The sequence below is a fragment of the Pogona vitticeps genome, chromosome 8 (genome assembly GCF_051106095.1).
Source record: "Pogona vitticeps strain Pit_001003342236 chromosome 8, PviZW2.1, whole genome shotgun sequence".
Taxonomy (NCBI): domain Eukaryota; kingdom Metazoa; phylum Chordata; class Lepidosauria; order Squamata; family Agamidae; genus Pogona; species Pogona vitticeps.
In genome coordinates, this window is record NC_135790.1 from 11,171,701 (window position 1) to 11,190,907 (window position 19,207).

The following is a 19,207-nucleotide window of genomic DNA, read 5'->3' on the forward strand; positions in this document are numbered from 1 at the left end:
TCATCCCCGGAATGGGGATTGCCTATGTGTGCTATGGGATAATCACACCTGTTTTTATATTACCATCTTCCCGACAAGTGTTAAGCATAGCTTTCCTGAGATTTCATTGTTCTCTGCAATGTTTGACATTTCTCCATGCCATGGGATCCCACCTAGGCTTTCCCCCACACCTGCAAAATTTTCTGACATCTCCCAAGAACAATCCCAATCTTCTCCTTTTTTGAGATTTGTTCCATGCAAGAAACAGCCAAAACCTGTACATAACTGTTAAGAACAAAGCTCTTTCCAGCCCTCTCTCATTTTAAAAAAAATGCTGCATGAAAACTTGTTCTGAATACAGTGGTGCCTCGCTTAACGATTACCTCGTTAAACGATGAATCTGCTTGATGATGAGGTTTTTGCGATCACAAAACAATGTTTTAATAGGTAAAATTCACTTAACGATTGGTTCCCTGCTTCGGGAACCAATTTTTCGCTTAACGATGGTCTGAAAACAGCTGATCGGCGGCTCTCAAAATGGCCACCCGCTGTGCAAAATGGCTCCCTTCTGTTTTTAGGACAGCTTTTTCACTTTACAGGCACTGGAAAATGGCCACCCTATGGAGGATCTTCGCTGGACGATTAGGTATTTAGCCCATTGCAACGCATTGAGCGGTTTTCAATGCGTTTCAATGGGATTTCCCCCGCTTGACGACGATTTCACTCTACAGCGATTTCGCTGGAACAGATTAACGTCGTCAAGCAAGGGGATTTTCCCCCCGCTTGATGACGATTTCACTCTACAGCGATTTCGCTGGAACAGATTAACGTCGTCAGGCAAGGCACCACTGTAATGTGGAATAACTCATCAGAAAGAAACATTCCATGCGTAACAGAAAGTGTGTGTGTGCGCGCGCGTGCATCGCTGTTTGTTGTGATGGACATAACCATCCTATCTGGTGCAGTATAGTGAAGGATGGGACACTATACTCCAGCAGATGGAGGGGAGCTAGATAACTGCATGTTCTCCTGCAAGACGTTGTCTTGACAAGATACCATCCTACACAGGAATTGGGCATTCTTCTTCTGTACATGAGAAGCTGCAGGTCCTGCAAGATTTCTCATGAGATGTTTATCTGAAGATTTCTCACAAGGAAAGACTTTTTTTTTTCCCTCCTGGAAAAGAACAAGAGATTCCAACATCCGCATTCTTATTTCTTCATGTTGGGGATGGTGCAGCCCATGAAAGCCTATGCAAAATGAAACTTGTTAGTGTTTGAGTAGCCTCAGAATGTATTTTGTTTTTGCTGCCGTAAGCTAGCATGGTTGCCGTTCTCCTTGTTGTGGAAATTTCTACTCTCTTTATGTTGATGCTATTCCTTGTTGTTTGAATCATTTAATTGGGAACAAGTGTGATTGGAGTTTTTAGGTTTTTTAAAAAAATGTTTTGTTCCTTGTTCTCATTTGTTTTTTCTCGATAACGTGGGTTTTTCCATATGCAATAACTTTTTTTAAAAAAAATTGGTCTTTTGTTTGGTTTAAAGATGCAGTTCTTCTGTGAGAAATTCACATAATTGCTCTTTATCACTTAAGTTTTAAAACCCTGAAATGTGTTTTTCTTTTCCTTTTCTATTCTATCTCCTGTAATTAGTAGCTTGTCACTAAAACTCAGTATTTAGAAACAAATGTTAAGTTATTTTTCTTACAGCTGGAAATGTTAGCAGTAGATTTTTGAAAATTTAATTAGCTTCCTATCCATGTCAACACAATGGCTCACATAGTGCAACTGTGCATGTTTGTTCAGAAGAAGTTCTCACTGTGATCAATGGAAATAACTTGTGAGTACTAGATTTTGGCTTCACACGTGTATGTAAGCAGTCCTACCAGTGGTTCTTGGTGTAATATATTTTGGGCAGGAGCCTGCTAGGTATTTATGCATTTTGAGAACCAACTGGAGAAACTGCTGTGATGGATCATGTGATCAGGGATTTTATGTCGTATTTCTGTAAAAATGTTTAATTTTAAAAAAACATTATGTACATTAATATTCAACCCTGAGTGCTCACTGGAAGGACAGATCCTAAAGCTGAGGCTCCAGTACTTTGGCCATCTCATGAGAAGAAAAGAGTCCTTGGAAAAAATCTTGATGTTGGGAAGGTGTGACGGCAAGAGGAGAAGGGGACGACCGGGAATGAGATGGCTGGACAGTGTCTGTGAAGCAACCAATTTGACACAACTCCAGGAGGCAGTGGAAGATAGGAGGGCCTGGCGTGCTCTGGTCAATGGGGTCACGAAGAGTCGGACACGACTAAACGACTAAACACACACACACACATTAATATTATTTTTGGAAATATTTTCATAAGCCACACATTTCTGTATCTATATTATTCATGCAATCCTTGTTTTCATATACATTTTATCCCAAAACACATAATTTATGGGCATTTAACCATATGTGTTTTAAAACGGATCTCGGTATATTTTTATGCTGTGAAACAGTATTGCAAAATTCAGAGATGTGTGAAAATGGAAAGAGAGCTAGAGTATGATCTATGAATGAACCTTTGGAAACAAAGAGAGCGTATCCATGAATGGAAATTGGTATTTAGCTTCCATTGGGAACACATATGTAAAAAAGATGAATGTGCTACATTCTGGAGGGCTGGGTGGGAGAAGTGGGACTTTTCTCCCACCCTCCACCCTTGTTCAATTTACTAAGTATCTCTTTATTCATCACTATAACTACATAATCATAAATTTCTTTAGGGGTTATTTAGAAAGAAAATTAGCATCAAAGCTTGGCAGATATTCTGAGCCTGTTGGAGAAGGGCCAAGATGTTTCACCTGTGATTAATTAGATGGGGTTTCTTCCCCCTAAAAGGTCCTTGAGTTCTTTATGCAGTTACATGACTTCTGGCAGCATGGGGATTGTGATTGATGGATAAGTCTGGGTTTTTGTGCTGTGGCTTCTTTTTTTTTTATGCTGCACACCCACCCACAGACCTTTGATATAGATTATTAACAAAGGCTTCTAGCTCCAAAAACATTGCAGCAATCATGCAACTGCTGCAAGGCGTCAGGGAATGGAAAACTTTGGCCCTTCAGACAACTCCCACTGTCCTTGGCCATTGGGTCATGCTGGCTGGAGGATCTTGGAGCTGAAACCCAAAGCATTTATAGAGGCAAAGTTTCCCCTTACAATGTAGTCTCCAAGCAATACAATCTTTGCTCTTTGGCTAAAACCTTCATTGAATCAGTGGAGAGTTGATGAGTCACCTCCTCCATAGGTTCCATTAATTCAAATGGGCCGACTCTACTTGTGACTTACTTTAACATAGTGAATTCCAATTAGGCCTGTTGAATCAATGGAACCTGGGGAGCAGGAAATTCCACTAACCCCTACTGATTCAATGAGCCTACTCTAGTGTGACTTGCTCTTCTAAGCAACAGGAATTCAGCAAATGTTTGCTGGTAATTCAGAGCTTTATCTTCAGGGCAGAATCTCTTTTGTGGATTTTCTTTATATTTCCACATATCATGCCCATGTTTTGCTCCACGAAGCACATTAAGTCTTGATCAGCTGTCTTGGTGCCTTGTCTAATAAAAGACTTGCTAACATCAAAAAGGTAAGACCATCCACTTTGATGCTCCATGGCCTACCTATAATGTGATTATTCCTTCAGGTGATAATAGCATTATGCAAAAAAGGGCTTGACCCAATAATAAGTTTGCCTTTCATAGGAAATGTTTTTCAGTTTCTGTCTCCAAGCTTTATTTATTTTCAGCTTTATTTCCAAAGCTGAAGCAGATTTGGAAATAAAGGACACACAGAGTAGGAGTTTCAAATTGCAATATGAAAATCTTTTATGACTTGTAAAAGATAAGAATAGAATTTAGGGCAATGTGGTAAGAGTTGCTGGATAAAGGCCATATAGGGAAAGCAAAGCAATAATCACATTCTCTTGGTCTAAGTGAAAACTGGATGGATGAAAACATACATGAAATGCCTATAACCATGACAGCTGTTTGCATGGGAAAAGCCGCTGCTATTGGCACTAAACAATCCACCTGCTTGTAGGGAAAACGTACTTTTGATCATTCAGTTTGCATAGCCTGCCAGCACACCTGTGTTTTGGATTGCTTCAACATTTGACTTCACTTTGTATAAAGATAATAGAATCTCAGGTTCTGCCTTGGAAGTGATCTTATGTAATCTGCTCAATGGGGGATGGAGGAGTAACATGGACTGACATACAGCCATATATCAGATGCTTCTCAAAGCAAAGGGATAGTAGTAAAAGTATGTGGATGTCTTTTAGTTTCCCTTGATTGGGAAGACATGGCAAGTAACTGGCTTGATTTTCATTTATCTTTTTTTGCATTGTTGTTGTGTGCTGTCAAGTTGGAAATGACTTATCACAACTCTAATAAGGCTTTCAAGGTGAGTTAGTTTTGCCAGTTCCACACTCCCAGTGAGTTTCCATGGCCGAGAGGGGATTCGATCCCTGGTTTCTAGTGTCCTAGTCCATCCCACTATCCACTACACCAATGGTTCTTAACCTTGGGTTACTCAGGAGTTTTGGACTGCAACTCCCAGAAGCCTTCACCACCAACTGTGCTGGCTGGGGTTTCTGGGAGCTGCAGTTCAAGAACATCCAAGTAACAAAGGTTAAGAACCACTGAACTACACCAATGGTTCTTAACCTTGGGTTACTCAGGTGTTTTTGAACTGCAACTCCCAGAAACCCCATCCAGCACAGCTGGTGGTGAAGGCTTCTGGGAGCTGCAGTCCAAAAATACCTGAGTAACCCAAGGTTAAGAACCACTGCACTACACCACACTAGGTTGCATTATATGTAAATAAATGCTTAGAACTTTGGGTTTCTTTGAAAAATGTGCATGAACATGCTTTGGATTTTGGTAAAATGCATATCAAAGTGGCTGTTTTTTTTAAAAAAATGAATTAAAAGATTGTATGCCAAAAAAGCATGGTTTTTTACACCTCAAAAAAGAAAGGATGAAAAGAAACATGGATTCACAATCTGCTATGAAACAAGGAAAGGAAGAAACTACAGGCAGGGAGAAACTCAATAAAATAAAGTCCAAGGAGTTTTCACATTCCTAGCTCAGTCAGCCAGTTTGGCCATCTATAGCTGTATTGCCTATTCTTATGTAACTGGCTCTCCGATCCAAGGACGACAGCTTCTGCATGCAAAACATGTGTTCTGCTACCAAGCTACATTTTCTCCCCTAGAACTAAACAAATGCTTCAGAGAGAAAGCATATGTTTCAGACTCCATGACTGGAATGGCTCTTGGACTGCTTTGCCAATGGCCCAAGTCCTTTCTATATAGAGGGCCTTTTGGGGTCTTAGAATGTGCTTGGACCCCTGCTAGGCCCTTGGGACTTATAATCTTGTATGTTGACAGGATATATCAAACATTTTCTGTCTTCTTAGCTTTTTAAGCATGAAGCTTCGTAGCCTGCTCTTAGGTTTGCAGTGTGCAGCAAACATAGTGGTTATTATTAACAATGTATTTCCTGTCATTGCCTCCCTGGATCTGCTATGCCTATGTGAAAAATGATAGGAAATGACAAGCTGAAAATCTCATGTCACTTTTTCTTCTTAGAATCACTAGAGAAATCAAGCCAAACGCATCCTAGGGAAAGAAAAGAAATCTACCTTCATAAGCAAACAGTCAAACCACCCACCTTGTCTGAAAAAAAGACTGGAAAATCCCTTCAAACAAGTTCTAATCCCTGACTGACAGATGATATTGGGTTCCTTTCCCTCAAGTACAGATTAGATCTGTTCGAGCTGGGCACGTCTTCAAAAAAATACTTTTACATCTCATTTCTTTCATCACTCTCTTCTCACTTTTCTCAAGCAAGACTTCACCTGTGATGTTTGTATTTTGCTCCCTTCTCATCGAACGAGGGAAAGGCTGTTTTCTGTTCTTTGCAAGGAAGCCTCTCCCTTCTGCAAATACTGTAAGCACCAACACCTCTGCAATGAGAGCCCTTCTGAGGTGACAGAAGCTGCTATTGGCACTAAACAATCCACCTGCTTGTAGGGAAAGTAGAATCTCTCCCCCCCCACACACATACACAATACAAAGTTCTCTCTAAGTGGACATGTTCTATAGTAGGTGTTGGAAACGTGAAAAGAATCTGGCTTGATTTTGTTGCATTTCTCTCAGTCCTGTCTGCACTCCTCCTGCCAGTTCTTTTGTGGAAGATATTAGTTTGCAAGATATTGTAAGGGATGGATTTTTATAGGGGAATTCCTGCATATTTGTGTACATTTTACTAATGGGCACATGCAGTATTTATGTATGTTGCCCAATTTATAAATTTTTCTTATTGACTGAAAATGACTCCATTTTTCAGTTGTGTAGATTTTAGGTATTCACGTTTAAAAATGCATGCAGAGACACATATATTTTATTTCTTCAAAAAGCTCTGTATGCCTCTCAGATGTGTGAACTGTCAAGGCAAGATAAAGTTCTTTCCACAACAGGTCTGAAGTGTAAAAATAATGCTTTCATTAAAACTACTAAATCCATTGAAACTCTTTTCCACCCATATTCATTTACGTTCTTTTTAAATCTGTCTTGGCTTTCCCACTGTATACTCAAGGTGGTATAGATAGTTCTTTTCACTTTACCCTCTAATACGTTTATGAAGAAAATTTGACAGTAATTTTCTGTCAAATTTTGATAGAAGGGCAACCACTGAGTTTCATGACTGAACCCAGGTCTCCAGAATTCAAGTCCAACTTTCTAACCACAATACCATACATGTTTTCAGTAGATGACCGGACACTTGATTCTGTATATACATAATATATATATATACATCACATCTCCACCCACATGTCACTAAATAGCCTGTTTCATAGAGAAAATGCCTGAAATTTCATGGAATTTGGGGGTGACCTATAAAACACCTCTTCCTGCATGGCCCAGCTTCAGTCTGTGGGTGACTGTTGTATGGTCAGATGCTCCACTTTTGGTCTTCTTTGGCAGCAGCTTTCTCTTCTGATTGAATTGTGATGATGGTTGCACTTAAGTCTGAAGAAAGGATGGGAGAATCTGCCTGTTTCGCTTCCAACTGCATTTAGATTACTTAAACCACAGTTTTATTCAGTCTCTAAAACATGAATAGCAAATTTTGATTCATCTTTGAAAGTGAACTGACATGGAATTTTCACCCACATGCAGGAGTGCATTAGTTACAGCATCAAATAACTTGGTGCAACAGAAGACACTAGATCTTGGGTTTACATGATACGTTTGGTAGTTAGCGTGAATCAAAGATGAATCAAAATTTGCTATTCCTGTATTAGAGACCAAGGTGACAAGAAGTAGGGTGTCAAGTATCTGGCTGCAGAGCCAGAGGTTGGGAGCTGCCAGCTTTCATTGCAAGATCTGGGATCCACAAGCTGGAAAAGGGGGGGACCCCTTCTTTACCCCTCCAACCAGATAAGATGTGATGTGACCATCCACCCTTATATCACTAACACATTCCCCAATAACATTATGACAAAGATTAATTACTGACAGTCAAAATCCAGTTATGAACAGCAATTCAACCGTATTGGTATTCATGGTGTGTATATAATAATTAACTCCAAGAAACTGCCCGTCTCTGATACATTAAAGAAAGGGATGTGAAGGTGGTTGAAATGCAGAAGCAGACTAAGATGGGGTGTGCACACCAGGTAACTTGCTGTGTGTGTGTGTGCGTACGTGCGTGCATGTGTTCACACTCACACATACACATTCGCTAGATGAGATGGAGTGAAAACTTCCTCACTCCTGTCTGCCTCCAAGGTGCCCCATCTTTTGCCTGGCCTTTGCCTGATTAGTTGATTGGTGGAAAATCTGGTAAAGTGGCCATGGTATCTTCTGGAAAACCTTAAGGCTGCCAGTGAAGGCACGGGCCACCATGATCCCCAGCCACTGGGCTGCAATGAGTCATTGGTGGTCTCTACCATATTCAGTAGCCCTGTTTGGGTGTTTGGACAAGGACCGCATGAGGAAAGGGAGAATCTGAACCCTGACTCTGCCTATTGCTCTCTTCTTTCAGAGGGTTACAGTCTGAAGAGGAAAGTTTTAGCTGCATATGGCCCCCACTCCATGTGATTAGGAATCCCAATTTTTTTCAGGGTCTCTGATTGCAGGAAGATGCTCTACATGTAGCAGATATTTTCCTCCCCACACTGTTGCTGTCCACTCAAAAAATATGACAGGCAGGGCTAGGATTCTCCTTCACCACACTGTCAGATTTGTTGAATGTCCGAACAGAGCTAATCTCACTCCCCTTCCTCTCATTTTCATTCCAAACATGAAGAAATTTGGGATTTTGTAGTCTTAGAAAAATAAATAGGAATGAAATTTCTCCCTCTTCTTTATCTGAAAGGAAAGCAGCAGAGGCTAGGTCTTCTCTCTTGATCTGCTGCTTGAGTCCATTTGGCAAGGCTGCCATTATTCTTACTTCACTTTTTAAAAATCTCAGCATATACTGTTATCAAAATTCTAGAGGCCTAACAGATACTCAGAGTTCAGCTGAAAACTGAACATATTCAAAATTCAGATTTCATGGAGTGCAGCCCACATTTTCAGATGGAAGTGACCTGTGGTCTACAAAAGTTTATACCAAGTCAAATTACTTATGGTTGTTGTGGGGTTTTTGGGCTCTTAGGCCGTGTTCTGAAGGTTGTTTTTCCTAACGTTTCACCAGTCTCTGTGGCCAGCATCTTCAGAGGACAGGAGTAGCACTCTGTGCTCTGGTGCAGTTTATCTGGGAGTTGAGTATTTATCGCTGTGAGATCAGCTTTTGTCCTTTTCAGGAGATGGGCGATGATGGTGATCAGTGTCTTTTTGTTGTGGGTGTATTGTTGTGATAAGGAGAGATTATCTGTCACTGTGATTGATGGGTGTCGTTAGCTGGTCTTTTGTGTGTAGTGATCACCGGTCCTTGTGGCTGGGAAAAACCCACAACCACCATTAGATCCTGGCCATGAAAGCCTTCGTGAATACATTGAAATTTCTTAGTGTTGTAAGCTACCGCAAGACTCCTTATTGCCTTTGCTCCAACAGACTATAGACAAATGAACTTCATCCAGAATATACCATCTTTGTCATATAATCGCAGTATTGCTTAGACTTTCCTTTGGTGCTTTGTTAAAACAGTATGTTGAAGGGGACAGAAAGATCTCCCTGAAAATCCCTTAAATTTGCAAATGTGTCCCTCCTGCTCCCTTTTTTGGAAAATCAGTCATCTATCATTATTTACTCTGTTTCTTGTCCTGCCTGCCTTATCTTTCTCCTGGTCACACCACATTTTTCATTTCAAAAATGAACCTAGGCGATCACAAATATTTATGGAGAATTTAGGGGGAAATATATGCATTTTTTTGGAGATGCACTGCCCTTTTCCCAGCAATTCAAAACTGCTGATGAATCAGCAGGGGTATCTAAACTGATATTTGATCCACTGCAAGGAAATTTAACTTTGATTCAGACCTCTTCTTGACTCTGTACAATTTATTTGGTTTGGCTCCAGATTCAATATCTGGATGCCCTCAAGTTACACCTGTACTACTATTTATTAATGTTTAAAGTTATTTTAAGTATAGTGGGTGGAGGGAAGAACCACAAAGGAAGAGCAGAATACTTTGGCAGAATAAAAATGCTGTAAAGGGAGAAGAACTGTCTCCTCATAGGGTTCCCAAAGGATTAAATATTCAGAAGGGGTTAACCATTGCCACCTTCTGCATAGTACTAGTAAAAGTTAGCTTGAATATCGTTCTGCATTAAAAATCCTCCACTACTTCCATTACTGCTGCTCTTCAGTAGCTATCCTTCAGGAATTTCTCTGCCTCCATCATCATTGGAATCAGCCATTCTCTTCAGCTGATGTGGCCATTAATCCTGAATGCATCTTAGCCTGGTGTCTAAGCTTTGACCACTCTGCTTTGGGTGACTGCTAGGAGTCCAGACCTGGAATGGAGTCTAGCATTGTCCTCAGCTTCCCTGATGCACTCAAACTGTTTCACCTTGTTAAGTTGTATATCTAAGAGCATGAGAAAGCTGGATAATGAAGAAAGCTCAAAGGAAAAAAATATTGATATGCTATTGGCAGAGAACTTTACAGATATTGTAAGATACAGAAAAAGAAATATGTGGGTCCTATATCAAATTCATTCTCTAGAAGCAAAAATAATTGAACTGAGGCTATTGTACATTGAACACATCATGAGAAAACAAGACTCACTGGAAAAGACAATAACCCTGGGAAAAGTTGAAGGCAACAAGAAGATCAGCTAAGTGATGGAGTAAGAAACGAAGTTATCACATTGAGTTTATAAGTACGAGCGGTACCTTTTTCTGCTAATTCACTGGGTTGCCATAAGCTGGAAGTGGGTTGCTAGCACAGAACAGCACCAACTAAGGAAGAATACATTCAAATTATGGTCTGCACGTGTGTAATTCAATCTTTGTATTGTTTACTAGAACAGATTATGTTTCAAACCAAGGAGAGATGTGTGTGTGAGAGACCTGTGAAAGAAGATACTGATCAGCTGAAGAACAAGGCAGGCAACTTTTTATGCTATGTCCAGCTTAGTCTCTGCCATCTCCAATTTCTGTATGAAGACTCATGGTTGGCTTTCTGTTATTTATTTGAAACGAAACATGGAGCTTTCCCTTTAAAAGAGTAGAGGAAGTGCAGACCTTTGTCTCCAGCCTCAGGGATCACATAATTGGCTCCCCGGTACAAATGTAGTGAGCTCAGTGGCCTGATAATGATTATAAATGACAGAGACTATCAGATTTACCTTGGGACATCTCTAGGGAGTTTGCAGTTAGTTTAGTCTGAACTCTGCATCAGCTGCTTGGGCTCCTTTCTTCTCAGTATGCGGTGGCTGGGCTCAAACTGCAGTCTTTCAAATCTAATTAGTGTTAAGGGAAAGGGGAAAACCCAACTCTCTTTTCCTTTCACCCTGATCTGTTTTCTGAAACAAGGCAAGAGCACTAGTCAAGGTACACGCACATTATGCCTTTCTAGTAATTTGGTCTCCCATAAAGATCTTTGGCTGTACTTCAGATTTAAATAAGGATCTGAATTCTGCCGCAGTTCCCCAAATCTCACTTGCATTTCTACCCCATCCTTTGTTGGTATCAGGTTGCAAAGCAGTGTTTTGTTCCTTCGCGGGAATCTGCACAGATTTCATGCCAATTTTTCCTCATGTACCATTTTTAGATGCAGTTGTTGGATGGTCACACACATTTTTCAACTGATCAAACTGTAAAAAGGTAAAGGTTACCCTTGACAATTTTTGTCCAGTCGTGTTCGACTCGAGGGAGCGGTGCTCATCCCCGTTTCCAAGCCATAGAGCCAGCGTTTTTGTCCGATGACAATCTTCCGTGGTCACATGGCTAGTACGACTTAGACACGGAACGCTGTTACCTTCCCACCAAGGTGGTCCCTATTTATCTACTCGCATTTGCACGCTTTCAAACCGCTAGGTTGGCGGGAGCTGGGACAAGCGACGGGCGCTCACTCTGTCACGTGGATTCGATCTTACGACTGCTTGGTCTTCTGACCCTGCAGCACAGGCTTCTGCGGTTTAGCCCACAGCGCCACCACGTCCCTCTATGATCAAACTGTAGCTGTGTGTATTTTCGACTGTATACATTTTAAGCCATTTGAGCATTTCCAAATGTAAACCTGGTTTAGTGTAGATTTTATTTCTCCAAAACACCACCAAACTTCCGAGTGGGCAAATTTCTGAGGCTGGATCTCCTCCTTGTCTCACAGTAAATCACGAAAGATGCCAAACTGATACATCCTCTAGACTTTTGACTGCAACAAAATTCTTTTCCATCCTTAGATTCAAGTCTTTAGATGTCAATAAAAAATGCTACAGTGACAAGAAACAAATAGGGTCCTTCACCATGATCTGTGATTAAACTGAATACCTCTAGGCATATACATTTTGATTTGGCCCATCCATCCACCCTTACTTTAGCCAGTATACATATTTGCTCCTTCTTGGGGATGGGGGCAAGTCTCTGAAGGATTTTGAATATTTTTTGTGATTTTTTTTAAAAAATGTGCACATTACTATAAAACTGTGTCTTTTTGAGACAGTTTAAATCAGCAAGAAAAAAAGAATATAGGGACTATTCTTTAGATTTCCACACAGCATACTAGTGGTCTTTTTGTACAGTGGCATTACTCCATAGTATCCCAGGGACAAACGGGGGTGGGGACCCAAAACAAAACAGCATACAAACTTAATAAAGAATAAATTCTTTACTTCTTGTGAGATTGTAGGGATTTTATGGTAAAATCACTTTATCTTTCTTCTTTGAGACACCCTTTCGTTTGACCTTTGGGAAAGACTTTACCATATTTGTCAGGTCATTTGCTGAAAGGCTGAATGGAACAAGACAAAATAACTGATCAGTAGCGAGAATCTCAAAATTAGTGGGCGGCCGAACAATCACATACCTGTAGGGAGGGAAAGTCAACAGCATCAAAATAGGAGAATCTAATCATTATGAAGATTCACTAAAACCTGGTGTGGCCTTTAGTATGGCAAAGACCTAAACTCTTATGAAAAAAAGAAGAAAGGCAGGGGCTGCTCCGAAATGACTTACAGTAATTCAGTCAACAAATGCAGGCAACTATATTGATCAATATAAAGAAATCAGTTCTAGTAGTTTTCATCTCCTTAGTGATCAGGTCTTTTGCAAACTTAAATCACTTGTTGAAGACCAAGCTACCCCCACCTATTTTGTACAAAAAGTTCATAAGCTTTTGGTGTTTTGGGGAATTTTTCTTTCTTTCCAGAGATAATACGGATTGCAGCTAGGCATAGATAGGACAAGGAAGTCATACAAGAATGGTAGGTAACATTGTTAGTTTTGTTAATCAAAGTTTTTACATGCTCCAACCTTATGTATGCTGGCTTGTCTACACCATTGGCTGTTATTTCGATACATGACATATCCAGGTTGGTCTGGGATACAATTCTGACTGGAAAGCTGAAGACTCACTGTCAGCCAGAGTAGAATATGGGCCATCAACCAATGGCTTTCCAGATGTTATTTGACTGCCACACACAACAACCCTAGACAACATTGCCATTGAGAAGAACCACTAAAAGGGAGATGGTCACAAAGTGTATCAAACCCTACATACCATATCTTATTCCCAACCACTGAATCCACTGATACCTTATTAAAGAATCCATAATAATTGGACATTCATCAAAAAGAAATGTAAACTCATCATTCAAAATGACAATAATTTAGAGATTATAACTCTCTTTTTTTTGTTGGCAGACTTTGGCATTTTGCAGTGCATAAGAAAAATTAATATTATCAAACTTCTCTGTTTAGCAGATATTGTAATCAAATGTAATGTTTGCTTTAAAATCGATCCTTAAAAGCAAGATTGTCTAGACCAAAGTTTGCTTTTGCTTTGTTTTCTTTTGAGAACGTTGGAAGAAACATAAACAAAGCTCTTAAGAGAGGAACAGGGGAAAAAACCCTCAGTGTTTTCATTTAATGGCTGTGAGTAGAGATGTGCACAAATAATTAAAATGACAATTAATTTTGAATCATGATTCATCAAGGTTGACAAATCACAAATAACGAATTTATGGTTTTTTTCTGATGAAATGACAAATCAATTTGCAGATTCATTTTTGTCTTTAAAACCCGATAAAATGACTCTCCAAGCACTTACAGTCACTAAAATCACAAGAAAGCTTCCATTGACTCTCCTCTACTATTCTTGCAAGTTTGGTGAAATTGGTGTTTTTGATGTCCAAGTTATACACCCATAAAGAGGGCCTTCCCAAGAAAATTCTCTCCAGGCACCTAGAGACACCAAAATCATGAGGAAGTTTCCCCTGGCTCTCCTCTACAGTTCCTCCAAGTTTGGTAAAGATTGGGTTTCCTCAAGCCAGCTGCTAAAGGGCACTTTCCTGGGGGGACCCCTTTGTGGGTGTATAACCCAGGTGCCTGGAACCTTATATTCACCAACGGAAGGATTGTAAAGGAGAGTCAGTGATCTGGAGCAAAATTTTGTGCAGCAGCAATGGAACAGCATTCCCTTATAGTTTCCTGAGTTCACAGTTTGACTGGTTTTAGCATAAGGGTGGTTTATTGTTGAGCATAGAGAAATGTTGTGGTCCCAATCGAAGGGACAATGGCTCAAAGGATAGCTATAAACATGCTGTATTTTATTCTCCCCAGATTTTACAACCAGTAAAAATTAATTATTTGGTGTACACTTTTAAATTAAATTTTGTATATTTTAACCATATACAGTGGTGCTTTGCAAGACAAATTTAATTCATTCCGCGGTTAATGTTGTCTTGCGAAAAATTCAACTTGCGAACCGCGTTTTCCCATAGGAATGCATTGAAATCTAATTAATGCATTCCTATGGGCAAAAAAAGTCGGAACAAAGTCAAATTTGGTTTACAAAGGGTTTATTAAGTGCTCTTTAAAGCCATACATATTGTGCAGATGATTTTAAAAAATTCAATAAAAACCTTTAACTTTTAAAACATCATAGAAAATAATTAAAAAATCAGCAAACATGAGGCAGGGACAAAAAAATGGAAAACATTCATCTTGCGAAGCGCAGCCATAGGAACATTTGTCTTGCGAGTTTTTTTGTCCTGCGAGGCATTTGTCTTGTGAGGCATCACTGTAATATGGTTTATGCATTGGCTGTATACTTTTCAAATTGCATTTTATATATCTTAACCCCATAATATGTTTTATGAACTGACTGTACATTTTTCAACTGCATTTTGTATATTTTAGCCACATAATATGTTTTATGAATTATTTGTATATTTTTTTAACTGCATTTTGTATATTTAAGCCATAAATGATTTAAGAGCTGGTCACCTGACCGTAATAAATAAATTCATTCATTCAAGGAGAGTCAGTAGAAGTTTCCCTGCAATTTCAGTATCTCTAGGTGTCTGGGGTGGTGTTTTATAGACCAACAAATTGATGAATCAAAAATCATTAAATTAATTGATTCGTATTCTTCAGGGGCATTGATTTGTATGACTATCATACAAATCATACATATGAGTATTCACTTTTTGAATGAATTTGGTCATCCATCTTTTAATTCATGCCCATCTCCTTTTATGACCAGTTGGCCAGAATAATTGCAAATGTATATATTTTAGTAATGTTCCTCACAAACATTTCTTAATAGTATAAATATCTGCTGGTAGAAATAATAAATATATTCAACCTCAGCTATTGACTGAAGTAAATAATATTAATGAAGGCTCCTTCAGATAGAGCAAGGAGGAAAATACCACCAGACATTAGAAATTGCTTGCTGGCTTGGCATAATTGGTCGATATTTTAATTGCTTAGGATTATTGACTATATTCTTTTATAAGTTAAATTATTTTATATTTTAAAATGTGGCTAAAATATTTTAATTTATTCATTTTTGGCATAGTGAGAAGTTCTTACATTCTTTTATATATATATAACACATTCTTTTATATATATATAACACATTCTTACATTCTTATATATATATAGTATTCTAAAAATTGCCATCAGGACCCACAGTTGATATTATTTCAATTAAAAATCTTCTGGAACAGGAAGGTTTTGACCTGGCACCAGAACATCATCAATGTTGGCGCCAGACAAATCTCACTTGGGATGGCATTCCATAATGTGGGGCAGGCTGCCAAAAAGGCCCTTTGTCTACAAGCCATCCCCCTTACCTTCTTGAGGGATGGCTCTTTTAGGAGGGTCCCCTGGCTAGATTTTAAGTGCCGGGTAGGTTCATATGGAATTCTTGTATTCATTCTTTCTGTATAATGAAAATATAAGTTCTCAAAAACTGAGATAACATGTTAAATCTTACATTGGCTGTTCCACTACTCATTTTTCTACTCAGAAGTGGGAGAATAAAAAGACTATGGGAACAGAGAGAATGATTTCAACAGGAGTGTTATATAAAGTTCAACAGAAGTGTTACACAGTGGTGCCTCACTTAACGACGATAATCCGTTCCAGGAAAATCGCTGTTAAGCGAAAACATCGTAAAGCAAAATTAAAAAGCCCACTGAAATGCATTGAAAACCATTCAATGCGGTCCAATGGGCTGAAAACTCACTGTCCAGCGAAGATCCTCCATACGGTGGCCATTTTTGGTGCCTCTATGGCGAGGAATCCATCCCTAAGCATAGCAGGGAGCCATTTTAAGCACCCAGTGGCCATTTTGAAAACCCAACGATCAGCTGTTTTTTATCCTTATAAAATGAAAATCGGTTCCCAAATCAGGGAACTGATCATTGCTAAGCAAAATTCCCCCATTTAGACCATCGTTTTGTGATCGCAATTGCAATCGCAAAAACATCATCGTAAAGTGGATTTGTCTTAATGCGGGGTAATTGTTAAGTGGGGCACGACTGTATAACTCAATTTCCTGTCAAGATTTGGGGCGGAACATTTATTCAAATCTATCCTGAAGACTTCCATTTTAAACTGCTATGCAAACAAAAACTCTTATTTAAGGTGAGGAATGTTGGGCCAGTCTACAGGCTTTTTCTGCTCACTCAGAGTCTACATGTCACCACGCTCTGTGTAGGAGCTCAAGTATAGATAAAATGTTGGTACTTGGTGAGTCAACATTCAAATAAACCATTGGTTCAATTGATCTACCAACTGAATTCTTGCATTAGATTTTCAGCTCAAAACCAATACAAAACCTACCTCATACTGAAATTTCAAAACAATCCATTTTTTGAATATGCACCATATACATATCTGTCTCCAATGATAAGGATGGGTAGTATTCAACTCAAGGCATACAACTCCAACTATGGAATCTGCTGTGATGATCTCATGAGGTGATAGGTTATGCACAATTGGAACCTTGTGAGATAGCTGTGGTAGTTTTAGTAGTTGCAGCTCCATGCACACATAAATATTGAACTGGATGCTGGCTGCCAAAAACAAACTGGAATTCACTGTGACAATAAGTGACAATGGCTATTGGCTGAGATGGTTTAAATTTAAAAGAAGAGAAAGCAGGAAGAGCAATGAATGTCATGTGATGGAGAAATGTTTAATCCTATTTGTGGGTATCTATGTTCCTATGAATTAATTATCTTAACTTAAAAAAATAAATAAATGCAGATTGTGGTATCTGGTCCAAAATGATCAATGCCAAAGTTTTTGCTTTAAATGAACCAGTCAAATGGCTGTATCTGTGAGGAATTTTCAATTGAACTATACTTTCCTATATTCATATAGATTGGATTCTTCCTTCAAACGGTAGAGACCAAGGCATAGGATGCCATACACGTCCAGTGCTCTAGAGAAGACATCTCCAAAGTAAAGCTGCAAAGAGAAGAGAGAGAGGGAAAGATAAAGGAAAACATTGACTCCGTATTAATATTCCATGATAAAATGAATAGCATAAAGCAGTTCTTTGCATCAGATTAAGGTGTTAGGTAATACATCACGTATTTGCTCTTCTGGCAAGGCTGGTTCCAAGCAGGTGTGGTGGTCTGTTTCAAATGTTGAAGACAAAGAAACAGAAACCGATTATAAAGTACAGTGGTGCCTCGCTTGACGAGGATAATCCGTTCCAGCCAAATCGCTGTAGAGCAAAATCCTCGTCAAGTGAAATAAAAAAGTCCATTGAAATCCATTGAAAAACGGTTCAATGCATTCCAATGGGCTAAATACCTCAGCGTCCAGCGAAGATCCTCCATAGGGCAGCCATTTTCGGGTGCCTGTAAAGTGAAAAATCCGTCCTAAAGCACAGTGGGGAGCCATTTCACACAGCGGGCGGCCATTTTGAAACCCGACGATCAGCTGTTTTGATCGTCGTAATGTGAAGAATCGGTTCCCGAAGCAGGGAACCGATCGTCGGGAAGTGAAAAAAGCCCTTTAAAACATCGTTTTGCAAAAGCGATCACAAAAACCTCATCATCAAGCAGATTCATTGTTTAACGAGGTAATCGTTAAGCGAGGCACCACTGTACAGGGACAGTGAAGAATGCTTGGAAAAAATTTAAGATATTTGCTTGCCCAGGAAGCGAAGGGGAAACCTGTGTGGCAAGAGGGATGAGCAAGAACTGATAACTGATTTGATAACCTAGAAGCCACTCCTTTCTTTCGTTATAGCATCAGGTAGAAAACAGTCACATAGGGTTTGCTGTTCAGGCCAGGAGAGGACACATCAAGGAGGCTGATTTATCTGGACCTGTTTGCAAGAGTACAGGTTTCTCTAGTTATAGGCAACAGTGGTGCCCCGCATAGCGACAATAATCCATTCCGGATAAATCGTCGCTATCCGGATTCATCGCTATACGGGGCAAAGAAACCCATAGGAACACATTAAACACTGTTTAATGCGTTCCTATGGGGGGGACTCACCGTTATGCGAAGATCCTCCATAGGGGCAGCCATTTTTGGTGCCTCTAAAGCGAGGCAACACAGCGGGTGGCCATTTTGGAACCGCCGATCAGCTGTGTGAAAATGGGGCCTTTGGGAGGACCGCGGGGGAGGGCTCTCCCGCGGTCTTCCCAAAGCCCTAGCCGGCATTTTCGCCCAGCTGAGCGGCGGTGGCTTTGGAAGCTCCTGTCGCTCAGCTGGGGGAAAATGCTGGCTAGGGCTTTGGGAGGACCGCGGGGGAGCCCTCCCCCGCGGTCCTTCCCAAGCCCCCGCCGGTCAGCTGGGGGAAAATGGGGCTATAGGCAACATCGCAATGCGATCGCAAAAAAGCCACAGCTATGCGGATTCGTCATTAAACGGGGCACCCATTAAGCGAGGCACCACTATACAGGCCTTTCAGTGGTTTTCCTAACAGAGAATGGAGGGGTATGTGCAGAGATACTCCACACTACAGACTGAAGAGCCAACCTTTTTTTTTTTTTTGTATTTTTTATTTTTTATAAGGGATAACAAAAAGGAAAAGGGAATTGGGATTGATGAGGAAGAGGGGAGACAATAACATACTTTCATCCATTCTGTACCTATTGCCATATCAAGATTTTAAATTATTCTATTTACTCTTTTCTGCCTTCTAGATTCAGTTCTCCTTTCAATATGTACTGTTCACAAGCTGCCTGTTGATTCTGTCCACTTGTTAAATAGATCCCATCTTTCTGTTGCCTTTTGCAAGGGATAGTCCTTCA

General features: G+C 39.9%; 1 protein-coding gene and 1 long non-coding RNA gene across 2 annotated transcripts in view; one reads left to right on the top strand and one right to left on the bottom strand.

Annotated features, from left to right (window-relative positions):
* The first annotated feature begins 2,908 nt into the window (after nucleotides 1–2,908).
* LOC144584184 (uncharacterized) lies at nucleotides 2,909–9,722 on the top strand. Its single transcript, XR_013538280.1, has 2 exons — nucleotides 2,909–3,608; nucleotides 5,613–9,722. It is a non-coding gene; the product is annotated as an uncharacterized LOC144584184 (long non-coding RNA).
* Nucleotides 9,723–12,829: 3,107 nt separating this feature from the next.
* KCNU1 (potassium calcium-activated channel subfamily U member 1) overlaps nucleotides 12,830–19,207 on the bottom strand; it is a 138,379-nt gene continuing 132,001 nt past the window's right edge. Inside the window, exon 25 of the mRNA XM_078379691.1 lies at nucleotides 12,830–17,402. Within this exon, the coding sequence (XP_078235817.1) occupies nucleotides 17,292–17,402 (111 nt within the window). The 3' untranslated portion in view covers nucleotides 12,830–17,291. The remainder of the gene's footprint in view (nucleotides 17,403–19,207) is intronic.